Raw genomic sequence first — 20152 nt, forward strand, 5'->3', positions numbered from 1 at the left:
TGAGCTGGATGACAGTCGATAGAAGAACACTGACCCGGTGTGCGACCCCTGCGCATTTTTCGAAAATGTTCATTGTAGGAGGTTTATTTTTGATACATGGACGTTAAGATATCGTACTGCTACGAAAAGCCATGAAAGTACAACACAAGTTGATCATAATGCGAGTGCAAGGCATGAATGCAGAAATGAGAGGAAGTAAGCGTATCGAAACAAATAGCCCGAAGTTGTGGAAAAGAGTGACAAGGCGAAGTGATATAAGAATAAAAATACAAGGCCAAAACTAATAATGCAGAGGATGGGAGAGGATGGGTGTCGCAAGATCATGACGAGCATCTACCAGAGATCGGAGGATACAGAGGGCGATTTAAGCCCAAGTGGAAGGGCCAAAGGTACCGTTCGGGCCGTCTGGTAGTTTGAAGGGAAGGCCCATGGCATCGGCCGTGTTGGTCCAGACAGTGTTACCCCACCAATTCAAAGTAAAGCCACCCCGCGGAAGTTGCACCGCGAAGAAGATCACTATGAGTGAGATCGCAACCCCACCGTCCAGAGCAGCCGAAAGGATGTAGTTATAGCGCATCCACCACCTAAAATGGAAGCGGCGCATGCAATAGTTGAAAATGAACCCAACGGCTGCCCAAGAAGTATAGTTGATACCGGAGGCAGGAGGAAGGGCACCGACACCACCGAAGAAGACCGGGATGTTGATGTACCTGTAGAAAGAGAGAGGGAAACGACGGGCGAGCATGTAGAAGGGAATAGGAAGGACAGCGCCGATGAGGTAGAAGAAGAGAAGGGGGTTGTAAGGGCGGCCGATGTTAAACATACGAGTTGGGCCGACACCACCCCAGATGAGCGAAGAGGTTGCGAAAGTGTTTGTGGACGGGCAGATGAACCCATCTTTTTGGTCAGGGGAGCAATAGTCCTCGATGTTGGCGAACATCCAGTTCTGTACGAGAGTAACAGTAAAGCAGGCGACAACGACCGCAACAGTCTGGACGGTGAACATAAGACGAGGGGGAACTTTCATGTAATGGCCCAGCTTCATATCTCCAGAAAATGCGATAGCTTGGCTCGTGGTGACGTAGGTCAACCCTTTGAAAAGGACAACAGCGACAGGGCGCTCAGGCAGGACGTACCCGCCGATGAGTTCGTAGAAGACTTGGATGTTTCCAACCTGTTGGTTCGTAATCGCTTGGAGCATGGCCATGGGAAGAGAGAGAAGAGAGGAGATGGCAAATGCAAACACGGCCGCCCAGATGGGGAAGTTCGTAGGAACGAGATGGACGGAAATGAGGAAGAAGATCATGGCAACGACACCAACAGCAGTATACCAATACCAAGGAACCTCCTTGTAGGCCTGCATGAGCCGAGAATGCACATCACGTTCATCCTTGAGAGTTGACCTAAAGCGGCGAGCGATATCGCGGCGGAACCACACTGAACAAGGAAATGAGAACAGGAAAGCACAACAAGAAATATAACTTACAGAAAGTGTGCACAAAGACTGCAGAAAAGGCAGCGAAGGAGCTAGCATATGCAATGCACAAGGTCGCAGGGATGAAAACCGGAGAGTAGGAAAGGTATTTGTCGTTATCGAACTGTCCATTAGTGACAACTTGACTAACGTCATATTCCGCGCCAGTGCGATCAAACGCGACAGGAGCGGAAATAGGGAGGTAGGCAGTATTGAAGGCGTTCGTGACTGGAATAGAATAAGAAAATGATGTAAAAGTAGCAGGAGAACACTTACAATAAAGGATGGGAACCAATATGAAGAATTGGATGACCAGCGAAACAATGGTGTTCAGCTCCGACCACCACTACATAAAATTTAGTAAAAGGGTATGATCAAGGACGCAGAGAACATACGGGAGTAACTAGCGGGCTGCCAATGTACGCGATCATTGACCAGTCGAAGGTGAAAACACCCATACCCAAACCCGTGTTGGTTCCGAAAAGAGCGTTCACAGGAATATTGTTTGGAGCAATCCAACACACCCAGTTGAAAACACTGAGCGCGGTGAACAGATATCCCGGGAGCCAGTAATAAGCGAAACTACCGAGGAACGCATAGAGGAAGAAGCGTTCGCGAGTCATGTGTCCGCGGTCGCGTTTCCCGTAATTCTTGTGTAATGTGTTGAATAGTGCTGAGTTGACCAAAGCGCCAGGCCAGATCATGCTGGACGGCCAAACAACGAATTGTCGAAGAAGACCACCCAGAGAGAAACCCAACACCTGCGAACCGATGCAAAGTAGAATTTGGTATCCGTAAGGAATGGCTTGATTGTAGAAGATCTTCTGCGTCGCAATGATGTCAGTTGCATAGGCACCTCCCACTACTACGTTGGCCATGATTGTGATGCAGACGTGTTCCTTGATGGTGAAAGGACCAGGGTTCAACGACCAACGGAAGCCAAAAGTGTTGAAGCGATAGGTGGGGAGAACTCGTTCCATTAATTTACCGCAGGGTAAAACAATTAACTGAACAACGATTCCGCTGATGTAAACGGATGGGTCTGAAGAGGTTGGGAGATGAGCCCAGCAAAGACGAGGGAAACCGAAAGGAAACGTACATCTAGCACTGAAAAACTGATTGATCCCGGAGACAAGAATGGCGAAGACAATTCCCAGAAACCACATGCGGAAGGTGTTCACCAGCATTTCTGGATCATCGGTACTGGAGACTGCTGCGCGAACCTCAGGATAAGGTGATTCGCTGGAATCAAATCAGAAATCAAAACACGGCAAGGGAGTAGACCGATACGCACTCGTCAAATTCGATAGCAGTTGAATTGCGAGATTCAGCGCGGGAAGTGGAGTAACGGTCGAACGTATCAACGTTGGACTCTGCATCCAACTCGGAAGGTGCATATTGCAGTTGCTGAACCTTCTTATCGGAAAGCTCCATGGATTCAGTCGATTTGTAAGGTCTTGATAGATCCATGTAGGGGTCATTCAAGTGTTCTTTCACAAATTCAGCATCGGCGTCGACATCCACCGGAACATCCGGCGCCCTTCGTGCTCGAATAGTCCGGGTGGGTAACGATATAATTTCCTCCGTAGAAGAGTTGTAAGCTTTGGTATCCTCCATGGCAAAAGGAGCTGGAGAAAGGGCGAATAGGGAACGCGAAATACTACTGGGCCGCAGAGGTGGAAACAAATGTGAGGATTGACCACCATGTATACGTCCTATTTGAAGAAACTCGCTTACGGATCCACGCCGAGCGGGAAAGTGTCCAATCTGACTTCAGGTGGCTTCCAGGCCCAAAAAGGAAAGCCAGAAGACTGCAAAAAACAATTAGACAATAGCAATGGCCCAACGCATAAAACAAAAGGCAGTGATTTGAGATTACCTTATCGCGTAATCCATATATCTTGTGGACAATAAGAGCAGAACTTAGGAACGAGTGAACTGTCCCATTGCATCGTTGGTTCTGGTCGTCACCGATATTCGTTCAGCTATGAACATAGTATTGCAGAGTATTGCGCTAGAGTCTTAGAGTCTTTCGATTCATCAGAGGTAAACAGCTCATGGGTCCAAGTGCTTGAACGAGACAGAAACAAGTCAGATTCCGCGGACAGGTAGTTCAGGTACAACTCTCTCTACCAGTGTCAAAGTTTAAAAAGAACAATAAACGAGGGCGAAGGTTCGGAAGCTAATCATCAAGCCCTAATATAGGAGTAAAGCGTGTGAAGGGGCCAGGTATCTAATCTAATCGAGCAAAGTTCGGCGCGTCGGCGTATGTAGATCGTCATTTCCTTCTTGAATCGCTTCACTGTGACTCTATGCAGTCGTTTACTCGCACGAGGTTCCACGGCGGACGGGAATGACCTTTGAATTTCCAGCCGATTGCGAAATTATGACGATTATCTTCCAGGATTTCCGCTTATAAATTAGCGGGAGACGAGACGAGACGAGTCCTCATCGTTTTTTCTCAAGAAGAATGTCTGCAACCACTGTTCAGACTCGGACTGAACCTGCTACGACTACTTTAAAGCTTCACTCCTCTGCAGAAGGAAAGCAAGAGACAGAGTACCGTTACTCTCACCTCCTGCCTTTCTTTTCGCAAGATCACTACCCTCCGCTGACCCCATTCGAGCATATTGACCCAGGACACCGTGCTTTGAACCACTCTAACCCTCGTTCTTTCCTTGATAGCGCTACTCAAATAACAGAGCTAACTCCAAACTTGGGCACAGAAGTTTTTGGAGTCGATCTGCGAGCGCTAGACTCAGATGGGCGAGATCAACTTGCACTAGAGGTATGTCGAAAGTATCGCTTGCCCATCACATCTATATGTCCCAGCGTAGGTCGCTCGTCGAGGTCTTCTCGTATTCAGAGATCAACAAGAGTTCATAGATGCCGGTCCAGATTTCTACCGAGAATGGGGGTCCCATTTTGGCCGGTAACTTTCTTTCCGTTTGCCACTTACTTTGTATTTAATTGGCTGAACGCTGTCTCTAATCCAGGTTGCATATTCATCCGACTTCTGGGCATCCTCAGAATTATCCTGAAATTCATCTTGTTTACAGAGATGCCAATTCTAGTTTCAACTTTGAAATTGATGATAGCATAACCTCTACTGTTTGGCATTCTGATGTATCATATGAGCTCCAGCCCCCCGGGTTAACGACTTTCTTCCTGCTTTCGCAACCTTCTACTGGCGGTGATACATTATTTACCTCCCAAGTCTCTACGTTGAAAAAGCTTTCTCCTCAATTCGTCGCTTTTCTCAAAACCCTGAAAGCAGTCCATTCTGGAGTCGAGCAAGCCAATTTCTCGCGATCGGGCAAGCGAGGGGGTATTGTTCGTCGAGAGCCTGTCGAAAATGTCCATCCCCTTATCAGAAAGCATCCTGTTACTGGTGAAGAGGCTTTGTATGTCAATAGGCAGTTCACGCGTCGGATCCTCGGTTTGAAACGAGAGGAGTCAGGTAAGTGCCTTCATATAGTACTTAGTGCGACAATGCCCTCAATGATATTCCAGAGACTCTTCTCAAATTCCTATATGATCACATTGACAAGGGCGGTGATGTTCAGGCCAGAGTACACTGGACTCCGAACACAGTTGTCCTCTGGGATAACCGAGTCACTGCTCACGTATGTTGCGTATTCCTTAGGTCATTTACTCTTTGCTGATATCGTCGATTGCACCGACAGTCTGCAATCGTTGACTATGGTGACTCCAAGCAGCGCCGCCACGGTGCTAGAATCACCCCGCAAGCAGAACGACCAATTCCTGCATTGGAAGATCTTGATCTCAGCTTCTGAAGAGACATCTCACAATTCGAGCTCAAAGTTGTAACATTAAATACACTTATTGCCGTATGTATATTACCCGGAAGGTAGAGCTGTCGTTGTCGTATGAGTATGTCGTGGATATTTAAACTGTGTGCTCGCTACTATATCGAAGAGATAAAGGTGCATCTATAGAGGTGGGGGAAGAATCCTTTTCTGTATCAAAATGAGTGCTAAATGTAACCGTTGGGGTAGTAAGCTTTCCAACGGTGTCTTTGGTCCACCCATGACCCATGGCAATGCGAAGAATGATCAACTGAGGTGATATCGCCTATATGTTTCGATAAGTTTTCCAAATTGTGCGAGAACGAAGCATAGTTACAACGTACGCAGAAATCTCCCCACACTTGTACAAGCGCAATAGAAGTTTGGCTTTTGCGTGCATAGACAACCACATACACGATTCCTAGGATGGTGAATAGCGCTGCAGACTCAACCAAGATAGCTATGATGCTTGTGTACATTTTTGCATGAGTGGGCCCAAGAATTTTGTTCACCTCATTCCGAAGGTAAAGTAGGCGTCCACAAATGAGACCCGTGACAATAATATTAAGACTGATCGTGAGGGAGATGTAAGGTACCCCAAAGTCAACTGCATGTCCAACGAAGAAATTGGCTCCAGGTTGTGCACTTTCATAGATGAGGAGGATCGACATGGCTTATACTGAGCGTCAGCAAGTGCATACTCGGGGTAAAACATGGAAACAGCGCACATAGACCTCCAAAGTAGAGGAAGATGGGAAATATAATAACTTTCCACGAACTCCAGAGAATGTAACAGCGATATATCTGCGCGGGTTGGACCTTGAATATTAATGGGAAGAACTTGTGAGCTTACCAATAACCCATCGCTCAAGAAGTTCATTATCACTCCCGCAGTCGTTCCTAGAGTGTTATAAGCAGCTGAGATGTTTTCTTCAATGTAAGCGGCAGGCCCATCCACATCGCGGTGGTCGATCCAGGCGTACTGGCCAAAAAGTGCATTGCAAGCTAATGCAATCGTCCATAGTATAAGAAGAATAGTCCCATAAATGACATAGAAATTGGCATCTCTTCCTCTTCTGGAGGAATTGAGGAGCAGACGGTTGGACAAGAGATATAGGACCAGTTGTATTCCTAAATTGGATCACGTCAGTCAATCTCGATGATGTTCATTGCATGCATACAGGGAGCAAGCCAAGTATAGCAAATTCAACCGACCATATAATATAGCAGTTATTTGTCCTCCGACGTACAACGACCGTTCGAAACTGAGCTCGCTTTCGGTATCAAGATTTCCAGGGGTTGACATCGTTAAGTCGTCGAATGGCGGGATGTTGGAAGGAAAATGACAGAGAGCTGCTATTTACATATCATCAGTCACTCGACCTAGCCCGACCGGGCTTCTTGATTCAAGTCCTGAAAGGGCCGAGTCGAAGACGCTGGGAGTTCGGGAACAAGTGACAGGGGAGATGGATAGTTTGGCATTCCGTGAGCTGAATCTCTTTAATTCTCGTGCCTACAATCCCTGTCAAAGATTGTTGATAAACTTGATGCCTTCAGCTAATTCACAGAGGAGCGAAGACCACGAAAACTTACTAAATATTAGTTATTCTTCCTTCGGCCAAACAAAAACTTATATGTTCCGACAACTAAGCGTTAATCCGCGGCGGTCTGCCTGAACTTCGTGCTTACTGAAAAGCTTCAGATCGTCTCCACCTGAAAATCCAAGCCGCAAAAGCAAAAGCAGCCTCGTCCAAGGACCAACGCGTTATCTCTGATACTAAAAACTCCTGTACTGAGACGCAATCGAGGCGTTCGTATCTGCCAAATACTTGATTATCCCCCACAGCGGGGCTAATACGCACTGGACCTCGGATTTGCATCATATCAATGATACTGATGATAGTACTTGCTTTAAGCTTAAGTTTCATTAAGCTTCATTGGCACTAGCAATGTGAAACTCGTGATATTCTAATTTCTAACCGGGTTAGCAGAGCTTTCCCCTCGACTGGGACATGATTTTCCCGTTTGCATTGAGCGATTCAATTGTTCTCGTTCCCGATGCCCGATGCGATTCTTCTGTATTTTGCTGGTAAGTATTTCCTGTTCAATCCCTCACCTACGTAGCGGTTGGCATATTTACTCAATGAATTCTGGAAATCTTATTGAGGAGCCTTGAATGAGCGTTGATTAGAAACAGGTTGAAATAAGACTGATGACTACGAAATCAAAATAATCACGAATAAACCATCTAAGTTTCAAGAAAAGCAAAAAAGGTCTAAAAAACGAAAGAACAACATCCGGCGAATTTACCAGATAATAGGAATATCCAACTCGTCGTCAATGAAGATCGACATATTTTGCTGACGAGGTACAAAATGGTCTTGAGCCCAATCTGTAATTTTTTGAAAGTCTCGACAGGTGTGAACAACGTCGCTTCGTTCTTTAGCGGCCTTCGATTTGTTCGACCACTGCCAAACTATTGGGGTGATGTCGGCGGAGCAAGTGATAGACTGTCGCAAGCTGGAAATACAATGTTGCATATGAGGAGTGTGTATACCCTCTCCAGTTATAGGGTAGTACTCCGGATACATGGCTTTTCGCATTTCATTCTACGAAACAGGAAAACTCAACAACAACATTTACTTAGATCACTCAAACTCACCAAGCAATGCAATTGGTGGAAGACGTCCAAGGCGATCATATAATAACCTTCCTCTCCAAGAATAGGATAAGTTTGGTTCGTCATGAGAATAGCCTCATTCCGTGGCACTTTGTTGAGCGCGACTATTTGAACACGTCAACAAGTTCGGTCTATGTTTAATTTCAAAAGCAGACTTACATTCATAAAGACTGGCCCATGCAGCGTCGACTTCTGGGGATGGTGGGCGATCGTATATGGGCAAATCGGCTCCGAAACCACTATGAAACTTAACCGTTTTGTACTCGATAGCATCTTGAGCTGGAGCTTTAATGCAAAATGAGCAAGCAAAAAGGCACACTTGAAGTAGTTCTTACAGTAAAGAACCTGCGAGGCGGGAGTTTCAGTCTTCAAGCACAGTACGGTGAAGAGGACGAGATCCGAAGCCGCTAATGCCAGGAGAAGACACGGAATAATCAATGAACGAAAAGAAAAATGACTATGAGAGTTGGATATGATGTTTTCCTCGGAATCATTCCCTGTGAGTGGAAGATAGACGACGGAGCTGGTGGAATGCATTTTTCAAGGTGTGGGTTGTTCAATCGTAGCATCATCCGGGTTTTTAGGCGTTCTGAGGGAGTTGACGTGGAAATATCATAGGTAAATCATTGCAGTGTTGGTTCGTCACTTCGGAGTTAAGATTGGCAGGGACCGGTCAATGACATTTCGCAATGCAATGCAGCTGTTTAGATATCAGACTTTTGTTGGAAGATGCTAGCTACTAAATGACACATACGTCAGAGTTTGTCAGATAAAAGCATACGAGATATAAGGGACTCGCCATTAGACGCGAAGGAGCGCGAAGAGTGAAGATGTGACAACAGTTCATTCGCTAGTTAGATGTGCACATTGGCCGCAGGTTACATTCGCCAGAAGCTCCTTCGGTCGAACAGAACGCAGCCTTCTCGACGAGTATTTGCATGACTATTGGGGAGTGATTTAGTGATTATGACTATGAAGGATGAAACATTATTTCCACATACTTAGGAAGACAAAGTTCCCGAACATTTAACACTCTGTCACTTTAATGCAGAGGAAGCCACGCCATATAGCTGACAACCATGTATATAGTTGTAAAGTGTGACAATATTTTGCACCAACCGTTTGGAGCCGTTTATGCTCAAACATGATGTTTTGAATTTTGCTACCTGCTGGTCCAATCCGGTGAAAGCGTTGCAAAGTTTAGATGGGCGGATGAGTGGCAGATTTTGTAGCCGCCGTTTGAACATGACCACAGTTGGGCTCTGCTGCCGGACGCGATGGATGAAGTTTGAAGTGCACCGAGCAAGCGTGAGAGCCCTTGATGTCAGTTGCTAGTTCGGCATAATCGGCATTTCAGCGCTCATCTCCCATTACAGTCAGTCTCACGAAAGTAGCTAGACACTGCTACTACATAGTAAATTTGGTGGCAAGCCCATAGACAGAAACCAGCTCTCGATACCTGTGCTAGCTGTCTACACCTTGAAGCGCTTTGTATCGCTCTCCGCCAGACATCCTGCCTCTAATCAATGATCATGGAAGAAAACGCGACTTGACCATCCAAGAAGTAGTCCTGCGGACTGGCCTTGAGTGAAAGCATGTCATTACCCGTCTGTCGTTCATATCTGAGCTCCATTTGGCTGGTTCCTTGTCTCAAATCCCACCCGCCCTCGCTACACTCTGTCGCCGGCCAGGTTCCAGGTTCAATCCAAACAAATTTTCTGCCAATGTCTCCTCTGAGTTCCTAATCCCGGTCCATCTCTGGTGCATTTGCAAGTCAAGCAGACGTGTCGTCGAGGTGCACTGCCTGGGACAAACTATAGGAACCTGTCTATCCCTGTATGCTTGTCTGGATGTTCTCCTCACTCCCAAATTCAAGAATTGAAGATACTGTATATAAGTCGGAGAATCGGTGTGAAAGACTCAGCAACTCCTCTACATCTCTCTTCCAGCTCTACATCCTTCTTCATCTTATCAACCTGCCCATACAATGCAGAGCTTAACTGGTTTCGTGCTCCTCGCAGTTGCATACAACGTTCTGGCCTTGCCTTTCAAGAACGTCGAAGGTAACATTAATAACTCCTGTTCCAATACCTGCTACTAATACTCAATCAAACATCACAGAGGGCTGCAGCACTCAAACCATTTCACCGCTTCCCACCCCGATGATCTTTGCCAAAGCTGCCTGGGATGTCGAGTAAGAAGTTTTTCAAGATCGTTGATACCCCATGTTAATTTATTTTTGCGATGACCAGAAGACGACAAGGTAATTCCCTCTAGCTGGCGAAAAAAAATCACTTTTTCTCACTGCCTGTAATTCAGTCACTGGCCCTGCTCCGATCTTTGCAAAAGACCAATTGGAAGTTGGGACCTCGTAAATGCATTTCCCCAAAAAAATTTGAGACAGATTTCTTATTATTTTACAGCGTTCATTCTGGAGCTGCTTCATCTACTGCAGCTCCGATCGTCCTAAGTCCAGCTATCTTTGCCAAGGAAGCTTGGGAAATACAGTACGCACTATTTTACATGGTTTGTGTAATTCTTTCCTGCTCAATGCTCATAACCTGATTCTAGAAAGCGAGGTTCAGCGGCAAGTGCCATCTTTGCCAAGGATCAATGGGAAATCGATACCAACAAGTAAATTTCCAGAAATTTGATAACAGAAGCATCTTACTGACTCCCCTTCTAGCGTCGTCGATGCAACTCCTACGTCGCTTCCCGCCGCCCGCATCTTCGCCAAGGATCAATGGGAAATCGACAGTATTTCCAAGTAAATTTACAGAAATTTGATGACAAAAGCATCTTACTGACTCCCTTTCTAGCGTCGATGCGACTCCCACGTCGCTTCCCGCCGCCCGTATCTTTGCCAAAGAGGCTTGGGAGACAGACTGAGTTCTCTGTGGTTTAACCATACTAGAGAAGGTCCCTACCGCTTAGATCTCCCATATTTATGTCATATGTAGAACTATAGATGAAGAATGCAAAATATTTATTTACTAGCAATGGCCTGCAATGGCCGGTAACTTGAACTTGAGCATATGGGCAGGAATGAAGCTCAGTTTTGCTCTGGGCTGCGCTGTGCTCCGTCCACTCGCTCCCTTCGCGGGTACAATTGTCAAGCACCACCAAACGCTGTCGTCTATGTAGACTCAAACTGAAAATCGTGAATTGTGTTGCTCTGAATATATGCCGCTTGAAGGATTTTGGGCGTTTACCTCTTTCGAATATGGGCGCTTGAAGTTGCGTGTCACCAGTTACAACAGACTCAGTCGATCTCAGAAGCGACAATCTTCATCACCATATATTCAGAATGTCGGCCTCTTACATCGTATATTGCGCTGCTTGTATATCCGTGCTGAAGGAGCTGAACAATGTCGTCACCGAGCCTTACATGGTACGTGGCTCGTTTCGTCTGGTTAAGGACTGGTCAGGCTCAGTTTATACTCCATCATAGGATGAGCCATTCCATGTACCGCAAGCGCAAGCATACTGTAGTGGAGACTTTGCAACGTGGGACCCTAAAATCACCACCCCCCCTGGCTTGTATGTCCTTACTTCCTTGTTTTTCGAAATCAAAGATTCTGATGGTCACTTTACTGCCAGATACATCATGAGCGTATTGTTTAAACGTGTTTTTATGTTCAAATGCTCCCTGCCAATGCTACGCCTAACGACTACACTAACGCTCCTCGCGCTTCCAATCGTCCTCACGCGTCTTTTGTGTTTTTATCGGCGGATACGGCCTCCTGCTTCAATTTTAGCTCCAACACCGGATGCCATCGTTCTCAGCCTCTTCCCTATCGCGTGGTTCTTTGGATTTCTGTATTATACAGAAGTCCCAAGCTTAGTGTTTGTCGTTGCGACGATCGTCGCCGCAAGCGAAGACAGACATTGGTTAGCTGGTTTGGTATGTCCTCCAACATCATTGTCGCCATGTGGGCTCAAATAACATTCAAGGTCACCTAGTTAGGCCTTTTGAGCTGCACTTTCCGTCAAACGAATATCATCTGGACACTTTATGCCTATGCGACAAGCCAGTTGATGTATCTCCGTTACCGTCGACCTGGTCCAGGCTCACAAGACATTGCCAAACTCCATGACCCCAACGCAGACCAAGCTAGGCCAGGTAAGCAATGGTTTAAGATGCTTTACCTCCATGTTCAATTACGAGCTTGCCTTCATAGTGGATTTATACAGATCTGTGCTATCTCTGCCCGGTGTCCTGCCAGACATTTTATCAGCGTTCGTTCCGTACGCCTTTGTATTGTCTGTGTTCGTTTCCTTCGTGGTTTGGAACGGGGGAATAGTGCTAGGTTCGCATTTCGCATCTTCTTTCGCGGACATGCGCCTAATGCGAAATTCCAGGGGACAAATCCAATCACATTCCTGTCTTGCATGTTCCCCAGGTCTACTATTTTCTTGCATTCTCGACTGCGTTCGGCTGGCCGGTTCTCATTAGTGGAGCTGGGGGGATACCCCTTATGTTGCGAAAGATTTACGCTCGTACATTTGGCTCCAAGTTGTACGTTCTTCACCTGTTCAACGAACACCTCCACTTATTCATTTCCGAAGTCGCGCACTAATAACTTTGGTTTCCCTCGCTGCGATGGAATTCACCGTCAAGCTTTACACGTTCGTGCCGGTCTAATTCGCGCGTCCGTTCGTTTACTGTGCTCATGTACTTCAATATTCAGAATACACCATCCCTTCCTGCTCTCGGACAACCGCCACTACACATTCTATGTATGGCACCGCATATACATGTTCCACTGGCTAGCTCCATACGCTCTAGTACCTGCCTACTTCGTTTGTGCGTTGGCGTGGTTCTTGCGTGTCGGTACGTTACTTGTGAAAATTCTCTGACAGTGTTATTTGATCTCGCAGCGATCAGGAAATGAGCAAAGCATGCTGCAAACTGTAGCTCTTTCCATATGTGTTTTGGCCACCTTACTTCCAACCCCGCTACTTGAGCCAAGGTACTTTATGATTCCGTACCTCCTCATGCGAATGCAGATCGTCAATGTGCCGTCATGGGCTTTAGTGTTGGAAGGACTGTGGTACGCAGCGATCAACGTCGTGACAATGGGTGTATTTCTGTATCTTCCAAGAGAGGGTGTGGGTAGGTTTATGTGGTGAAACGAATTCAAACTTTCGAAGTAATTACCGGGTAATTACGGTATTTAATCCGCTGCTTATGTCATACTTTACCACCGTTCGATCACAAGGTTCATTTACGCGTAAATTGAATCCACAGTACATAGTCGGAATTCCCGTTGACAACCTCGAACCAATACGCCTTCAAGTTCGTGGAACTCTGTACAACGTTCACGGCAACAAGTGCAACCTACACTGCGACAAATTTGGCCCTCACAATCATATTGTTTCTGTGATCTTCGCGATGTCCGATGTCAGTGGCTCTCGTTCAAAGCCGACCACTCGAAGTTCAATTCGACAGTCGTTGAACTTTGCTTCAGTGGGCAAGGCCTTTGCAGATGTCATGAACAAGGAGAGGAACGATTCAACCAAGAAGACCGGAAAGGACGTGAACAAAACTGGTGGGCTCAAACCACGAGCCTCGCTTGACACCAGGCCTTCGCCTCCCCCTTCTAAACGACCACGTACACCAGACTCCAAGACCATAACTGCACGTCGAAGAAGCTCACTTGCCGCTGCTTCTCTTTCGACACGAAATTCCGCGGACGAACCCTCCGTTGCTCCTTCGAAAACAACCCCCCAATCTTCAGTTCCAGCGCGGTCTTCTGCCCTTCGACCCCGTCCTGGATCCTCTTCCAATCTTCCAAAATACAGACCTAAGTCTATCATAGTTGAGAACGGAAAGAAGCCAAGTTCTCCTGGCTTGTCCGGTTCTAGGAAACGTACATCGACATCTGACGACGAGGACAAGACATCCTCCGGTGATATGGCAGTTGATGCTTCCTCACAGAGGAGAAAATCCCGGCCTATCAGTCCGCTTCCTCAGCGTGCGGCTGCCAAAACGAAAATGAGCGGTAACAACTCCAAATCTAATACTCCCAAACCCGAATCCTCACCCTTGGTTCGGAAAGCATCTCCAAATCGGATGGTAAAGGCCGTCAAGGCCGCAAGTACCATTCCTAGGCCGTCATCAGCATCCTCATCCTCCTCGTCCTTTTCACCACGAACACCGAAAGCGTCTCCAGGCAAAGGTGCGCGGGGAACACATTCAGTCAAAGTTCAGAAAAATAATGTTTCCGACTCTTCAGAAGGCTCAGTTCACTCCGCACTCCCTGAATCCCCGCTCGTACGCCATGTGCGGCAGAGGTCAAAGGCAGAAACACCTCCTGCACAAAACCCGGGAAACATGTCTCATATAACCGAAGCTGATAGCGACGACGAAGAAGATGATGTGGAGATCATGTTGGCTCCTATAGCAGCACCAGGAGCACCTACGCCTGCCATGCCGAGGTTGCAAACCATGCGTAATCGTTCGAGACTTGTACCAACCACTCCCTCCAAACCATTACTTCCGATTCATTTCGAACCACCTGAGGCCTCGTCGACTCCGCCTAAAAATCAAGATAGTCCTTCCTTCCTCCGACCAAACCCTTCACCAGGTAGCGACCGCAGCCTCCGTGGTGGTTCTATCCTATCGTGGGAACAGTTAGCTTCAGAAGCTTCGCGGACGATCCCTGTCGACGAATTGGGGACCATGCTTTCCGACATGTCGGCTCCATTCCAACCGGGACCTCTTTCGCCGATGCCTACAGGGAATGGAAATGGGTCTATGTTACTAGATGTGAACTTCCAAAATATACCTTCGAGCCCTGGTCTGAGTGCATTTAATTCACCTAGTGGATATGGCTCGATTTCGCAGGTCCTCCTACCTAATGCCACCCCATCACCAGCCTTTCCGCGTCATTCATATTCACACAGCCAGAGGCAACACAAAGAATCAGATGGACCAGCAGTCGACACTGCTATTGCCACCCTCCTCCGTTTACAATTGTCATCTGCAGAAAATACAGCCAAAGAACGGCTGATGAGATTGCAGGAGCTGGAGGAAGAAATACACAACCTCAAACAGACTCGCACGCATGAAACTGAAGTGTTATCACAGCAGGTGTCTATCCTTGAATCACAGCTGAAAAACAGTCTTGAGGCTCGAGAACGATCGGAAGGGGAGCAGTTCGCTTATACGGCGTCGTTAGAAGAGCAACTGCGATACACGGAAGTGCAGCAAAGACAAGTCGTTCGTGAGGCGGTTGAGAGTGCGCGGCAGCATGCCGAAGCTTCGTTACGGTCTACCGTAGAGTCGCAGAATCGCAAAATGAATGCAGCATGTGCTGCTTCTCTGGCTGCTCGAGAGTGGAGAAGTGTGCAAGAGCAATGTGAAAGTGAGCTAGACGTTTTGGCGGCAGATAGGGACACATTGGCATTATTATTCGGAGAGCTGGACCTCGTCCGACAGCAATTGTTAATTGCATGAATGCCATTTCCAGTATGTTCTGCTTGCTTTTCCTTTGTCTTCGCATTTGATTCACCTCAGCTTATTAAGTTTCCACAATCTTTCTATGCATGTATATACCCAGACCTATTAATACCTGTACCTACATGTGTATACCTATCGACTTGCTCGTTCATCTCTGTTGATTTTAGTTAGATTCATATGTAATCTCCTTGCTTTATGATACGTGATAGTAACACTGAGCGGCGCGATGAGATTGTGCCTCATCGTTTCTCAAAAGACTGCTGTTATATATGGCAGCGATACTTCATCACCAAAAGGTAAATCCCCTGGACCAGTGCCTGTTGAATCTCAAGATGAACCTTGGCTTAAACTTCCGGGTTCGTAAGCATTGCCAAAGATTGCCAAGAGGAGTACTCTAACTGGTAGAATTTGAACATGCCGAAATCCATTCACCTTTATGAATATCTTCCGGTGTTCTTCATCGCACAGATTTAGAAACGATGAATGATGGGTGTCGGGAGCGTAGAAACACTAGTTCCCAAAGTATCGAAAGCATCTATGCTTTTCGGCAGCTGTGAAGGAAGAAGAGGACACTGGCGATACATGTGAGACATGACTACAAGAAAGAGAATGAAAAGGTAGTAAGAAGAAAAGAAGAAGAGGGAAAGAGATAGTAGTTGGCGAAAACAGATTGAATGTGAGATATGGTAGTGAGAAAGCACACAAGCACGATGTTAGTATGTAGTGGCTATATATGTGTGTGTGTGTCCGACAAAACAGACTAAGCTAATGAACGGGCTGCTCGTGGCATAAACCATCGCAGCCAACTTGCTTTGGTCAATCAAAGCATCAATGGTGAAAGATTAGTGGCGTTGAATTAATAAAGTCAATTCCTGCTTTGCGATAATCATCCGGGATCATAGTCGTATTGTCTCCGTTTAATTGTATGACAGCCTATGGAAAGCAGGACAGTCAGGTCATATACACAGTAAGTTGGATATCGATTTTACTTGGTTCTGAGGAGTATACTGCTCCCATGTAGGACCTGCAGGAGGAAAAGGGAAAAGTGGTAGTAATGAGTCCTCGTGCAAAATCGTTCGACGAAACCTTGCTTACGGGCAATGCCTTTTCCATCGTTCGGATTCAGGCTTGTAGCAAACGAAACCCAGTAATCAATCATCATCTCGCTCAATCCAGTCGCAGAAGTAGTTGCGTTTGGCGGTGCCCCATAAACGAATGGAATTTCTGACGCATGAGAGACTTTGGCACATGTGAGGTTGTGTCAAAGCTGAACGATGGACTAGTGACTTACCTCCAAGGTAAGCTGGATTAGTGGGTTGTGGCTGCGTGAACAGGTAACCGAACGTCTTCACGCCTGCATTACTCGCTGTTTGTATCCATAGCCTTCGCTGAGACAGAAAGTTAAGGTCATCGACTGAAGATCAACCACTAAATGAGTTGCATTGGACATTAGAGCAAGTCGAGCCACTTACATAAAGCACAGATTCTTTTAAATCCAGGACTGAGCCCAAATGTGTCGTTTCCGGTATTGAACGGCGAACCAAGAGCAGGAACATCCGGATATAATTCCAGCAAGCGCGCTGTCGCGTTTTCCAACTGACTTTCTGAAACAGTGGGAACAACTGGAGGAGAATAGTTGGCTATGATGAATTCCGTGATAAGCTCCGCAGTATAGTTATTAGTGGGGGGAATAAAGACTGTTCCTGAGGATACGTGGACAAATAAACAAACAAAATTCGCTGGCGTGTAGAAAACGGAAATGCTACGAACCCTCATCCAAGTTTGTTCCAGAAATGAATGGTATTTTGGCAAACGTCCCGTTCGCGAACCGTAACGAGGGGAGTTCTGGCATAAACCCACCTTCCCCATCAATAGTAGGACTCCATGGAAACAGCTCCGGTACTTCACTTTGGGCGATGAGTAGACCACTAAGAATGGCTGTAGTATTAACAGAATGTAAACAGTTAAATGTGTTTCCTGTTTCCGAGAGTTCCACACATCCAGGGACTCCTGCGACAAAATTATCCCAATCCACCTGTCGGTGTTGCGCGTCGAACGTTAAAGCACTTGCAGCTGAACCTGATTCAATAATCTATTAGGGAAAAGATTGCTTAAAAGAGTGTGGAGAGAATATATGGAAGCCTAGCTTACCGCTGCTCTTGCAAACTTTGAAAACGAAGGATTCAAGAGCTGGACGGCGGTCATAATTGCTCCTGCACTTTCTCCAAATACTGTGACCTACATTGAAGCGCTTTAATTATCATAGAATATGAGAGCAATCCTCCGGGTCGGTTTACTTTGTTCTTATCCCCACCAAAGGCACCAATATTTTCTTGAACCCATGTCAAAGCCGCGATCTGATCGTGCAGTGCTAAATTCAAGACTTTGCGATCCGCTGCCTCTTGTCCTTGAGGGAATCCCAAGGGTCCAAGGCGGTAATTAAAATTCACGTAAACGATGGGGGTCCCCTGATGACCGCACAGTATAGTATGATGGTGAGTTATGAAAGGTTATGAAAGTATTCAAGTGGGAAAGTATTCATCAAAGTCTTACCCGGACGACACTTTGGGCTACGATTGCACTTGCGTTGAACTGAGCCGAAGATCCTTCTATAAAGCCCCCGCCGTACGTCCTACGTCAGGATAGGGGACGTTGAGCCATGGTTAGATATATCAAATCCCCCTTACCAGAACATAACCGGGAGTGAAGCGTTTGGATCTACACCAGACGGCCGGAAAACATTTATCGTCAAACAATCTTCTGAGAGCTCAGCGATAGGAATGCCCTACGACGACCAAGTCAGTTCAGCATTGTGCCAACATTTGTCCAAAGTCAAAATACTCACTGGCTGCAAGCACGAAGATCCAAAATTGCTAGCATCGAATGTGGTGGCGTCAAGGCTCATTTTTAACACTGGAGGCATCAGGAAAACCACCCTCCGGAAATTTAGCATAAACTTTCCAAAATTACCCAAAATAATGTAAATTACCCAGAATATGCTAATTTGGGTGAATACGCTAATTAGCCAGGCCCCCCTCCCCAATTACCATAATTTTGACTAATTCCCGGAGTATCACGGAGACATTAGAGCTAAGTTATAGGAAACTTTCCTGAAAAATTCTTCACATTTTATGTGTTTGTTTCGTAATTTGTCAATCTTTTCCAACCAAGCATGAAGTAAAAAAATGAACATTTATTCACAATGACTACTCCCTACTACAACCATATGTACACTACACTACACTATTATTTACAGCCCGAGAAATCAATAAATCAAAACCTCAATGGATTACTCTACATATATACTCAGTATCTATAGTCATTGTGTACAAATCCGAAACTGACACAACTTCGAAGCACTCATATACTTATTGAGAGTCACTAGGGAAAAATTACAATGCATTAGAAGTTTGTATTACACGTGGAGAGAATGGATACACACCACATCTATAAACCCCCTTGAAAGACTGAAATCCATGACAACAAGAAACTACAGTTAAGCTGGATACATATGAGTTGCAAAAAGTAATAGAGAACTAGCACACACCTTGAGGTCTTAAATCCAGCAACAATTCAATATAAGATGAAGCATACCATGACATAAGGTGCAGGAAATTGTGGCTGGAGAATGAGGACATGCATCGTGGGTGAACGAACAAGAGTGAAGGAGGCAGGCAAAATATTGAAAATCGAACCATTTATAATTATATTATTCCATTCAAACTCCGACAGCGCTCAGCAGAGTCAACGCACCAGCGCTTAACACTTAGTTGTTTTTTTAACTTAGTCTTACACCAGCATGCACGTTGGGTCAAGGTATCAATCATTTCAGGTTGCCAAAGACATCATGAGCTGAACCAGGGTAAAGTACAGTAATCAGCAGGAGAAACAGTAAGTATAATGCCTTGTGTTTAGTATAACTAACTTCAAAGTTTCAAGCAAAACTGAATAACCAAATAATCTGTACTAATTTTCTGATAAGTTTTTGAAAACTTTTTGGAATATTATTGAGAGCAATTACAAATTTGATAATTCCAGTTAATAAGCCCAATTAGCGAGATTTTGAATAATTACCAAATATTAATGCCAAATTTGCCGGAGGAGGTTTTCCTGATGGGCTGGAGCCGCAGATTCCCAAGAGGTGGTTCTGCGAAAGGGATACCTGCAGTAGCCAAACCAACGATATGTTAGACCGTCTATTTAAGATATTTTATGGAGACTCTTACCTCCGAAGAAGTCTTGCTCCAAGAACGTTACATCTCTCCCAATCAGCGTGGTTTCTCCCAGCTGAACTTCTGGAGAGATGGCGCGTGCGCCAAGGGTAACAAAGACGATAATGGTCAGGGATCGAAGAACAAACATTGTCATAGGTTGATGAGAGCATATAATCTCTGCATATATACCTGATGCCCTCTGACGCCAGTCATCCAAATAGTCATAATCGGCTCAAGAATCGTAAGGATTGACGAATGCAAGAGTCAGAGTGGCTGACTGGATGTTTGTCGGTTGGATTCCAGATATTCAAGCGCTTTCAGGCGTCGGCATGGGGTACGAGTACCTTTTTCTTCTCGTATAAGTTTGGACCAGGTTTGGACGCGTTCGGAGTTGCCAAATGCGAAATCAATGAAGATACATTTGAGTTGATCGTTTCTTTGTTTCATTCGCACAAGCAGAATGAGTACATAGAGAGTTATGGAATCTGTAAATGCAGATGGAAATGTTTA

General features: G+C 45.9%; 8 protein-coding genes across 8 annotated transcripts; 4 read left to right on the forward strand and 4 right to left on the reverse strand.

The window, feature by feature from the left end:
• Positions 1-364: 364 nt before the first annotated feature.
• C8R40DRAFT_1157672 (OPT oligopeptide transporter) lies at positions 365-3091 on the reverse strand (the record flags this gene model as incomplete). Its single annotated transcript, XM_046229650.1, has 6 exons — positions 365-1437; positions 1487-1702; positions 1751-1820; positions 1870-2516; positions 2574-2716; positions 2769-3091. 6 exons carry the CDS (start codon positions 3089-3091, stop codon positions 365-367), a joined length of 2472 nt encoding a protein of 823 aa, XP_046092318.1.
• An 853-nt stretch (positions 3092-3944) lies between these two features.
• On the forward strand, positions 3945-5271 carry C8R40DRAFT_1031583 (uncharacterized protein; the record flags this gene model as incomplete). Its single annotated transcript, XM_046223181.1, has 5 exons — positions 3945-4262; positions 4312-4406; positions 4471-4934; positions 4988-5100; positions 5161-5271. The coding sequence occupies 5 exons, from the start codon at positions 3945-3947 to the stop codon at positions 5269-5271; spliced, it is 1101 nt and encodes a 366-aa protein (XP_046092319.1).
• Positions 5272-5427: 156 nt separating this feature from the next.
• On the reverse strand, positions 5428-6589 carry C8R40DRAFT_1157661 (uncharacterized protein; the record flags this gene model as incomplete). The annotated part of the gene is made up of 6 exons (XM_046229649.1): positions 5428-5454; positions 5483-5569; positions 5628-5928; positions 6005-6087; positions 6137-6359; positions 6465-6589. The coding sequence occupies 6 exons, from the start codon at positions 6587-6589 to the stop codon at positions 5428-5430; spliced, it is 846 nt and encodes a 281-aa protein (XP_046092320.1).
• A 1000-nt stretch (positions 6590-7589) lies between these two features.
• C8R40DRAFT_1164633 (uncharacterized protein) lies at positions 7590-8500 on the reverse strand (the record flags this gene model as incomplete). The annotated part of the gene is made up of 4 exons (XM_046230531.1): positions 7590-7892; positions 7946-8067; positions 8123-8248; positions 8299-8500. 4 exons carry the CDS (start codon positions 8498-8500, stop codon positions 7590-7592), a joined length of 753 nt encoding a protein of 250 aa, XP_046092321.1.
• A 1450-nt stretch (positions 8501-9950) lies between these two features.
• C8R40DRAFT_1164634 (uncharacterized protein) lies at positions 9951-10852 on the forward strand (the record flags this gene model as incomplete). Its single annotated transcript, XM_046230532.1, has 8 exons — positions 9951-10026; positions 10085-10157; positions 10216-10226; positions 10283-10334; positions 10387-10470; positions 10535-10597; positions 10650-10730; positions 10783-10852. 8 exons carry the CDS (start codon positions 9951-9953, stop codon positions 10850-10852), a joined length of 510 nt encoding a protein of 169 aa, XP_046092322.1.
• A 329-nt stretch (positions 10853-11181) lies between these two features.
• C8R40DRAFT_1077048 (glucosyltransferase) lies at positions 11182-13152 on the forward strand. Its single transcript, XM_046226963.1, has 9 exons — positions 11182-11354; positions 11415-11503; positions 11564-11867; positions 11927-12086; positions 12145-12273; positions 12326-12482; positions 12533-12592; positions 12655-12797; positions 12852-13152. The coding sequence occupies exons 1-9, from the start codon at positions 11271-11273 to the stop codon at positions 13094-13096; spliced, it is 1371 nt and encodes a 456-aa protein (XP_046092323.1). The 5' UTR covers positions 11182-11270; the 3' UTR covers positions 13097-13152.
• C8R40DRAFT_1077050 (uncharacterized protein) lies at positions 13153-15808 on the forward strand (the record flags this gene model as incomplete). Its single annotated transcript, XM_046226964.1, has 2 exons — positions 13153-14145; positions 14203-15808. Coding segments are annotated over 2 exons (2216 nt in total), but the record flags the coding sequence as incomplete, so codon positions are not given.
• A 448-nt stretch (positions 15809-16256) lies between these two features.
• On the reverse strand, positions 16257-18351 carry C8R40DRAFT_1164636 (esterase 1; the record flags this gene model as incomplete). Its single annotated transcript, XM_046230533.1, has 11 exons — positions 16257-16361; positions 16418-16452; positions 16524-16667; positions 16720-16842; positions 16901-17131; positions 17199-17520; positions 17580-17666; positions 17726-17896; positions 17982-18060; positions 18116-18213; positions 18274-18351. The coding sequence occupies 11 exons, from the start codon at positions 18349-18351 to the stop codon at positions 16257-16259; spliced, it is 1473 nt and encodes a 490-aa protein (XP_046092325.1).
• Positions 18352-20152: the final 1801 nt, after the last annotated feature.

Source organism: Lentinula edodes (assembly GCF_021015755.1).
Source record: "Lentinula edodes strain Le(Bin) 0899 ss11 chromosome Unknown C8R40scaffold_1, whole genome shotgun sequence".
Classification (NCBI taxonomy): domain Eukaryota; kingdom Fungi; phylum Basidiomycota; class Agaricomycetes; order Agaricales; family Omphalotaceae; genus Lentinula; species Lentinula edodes.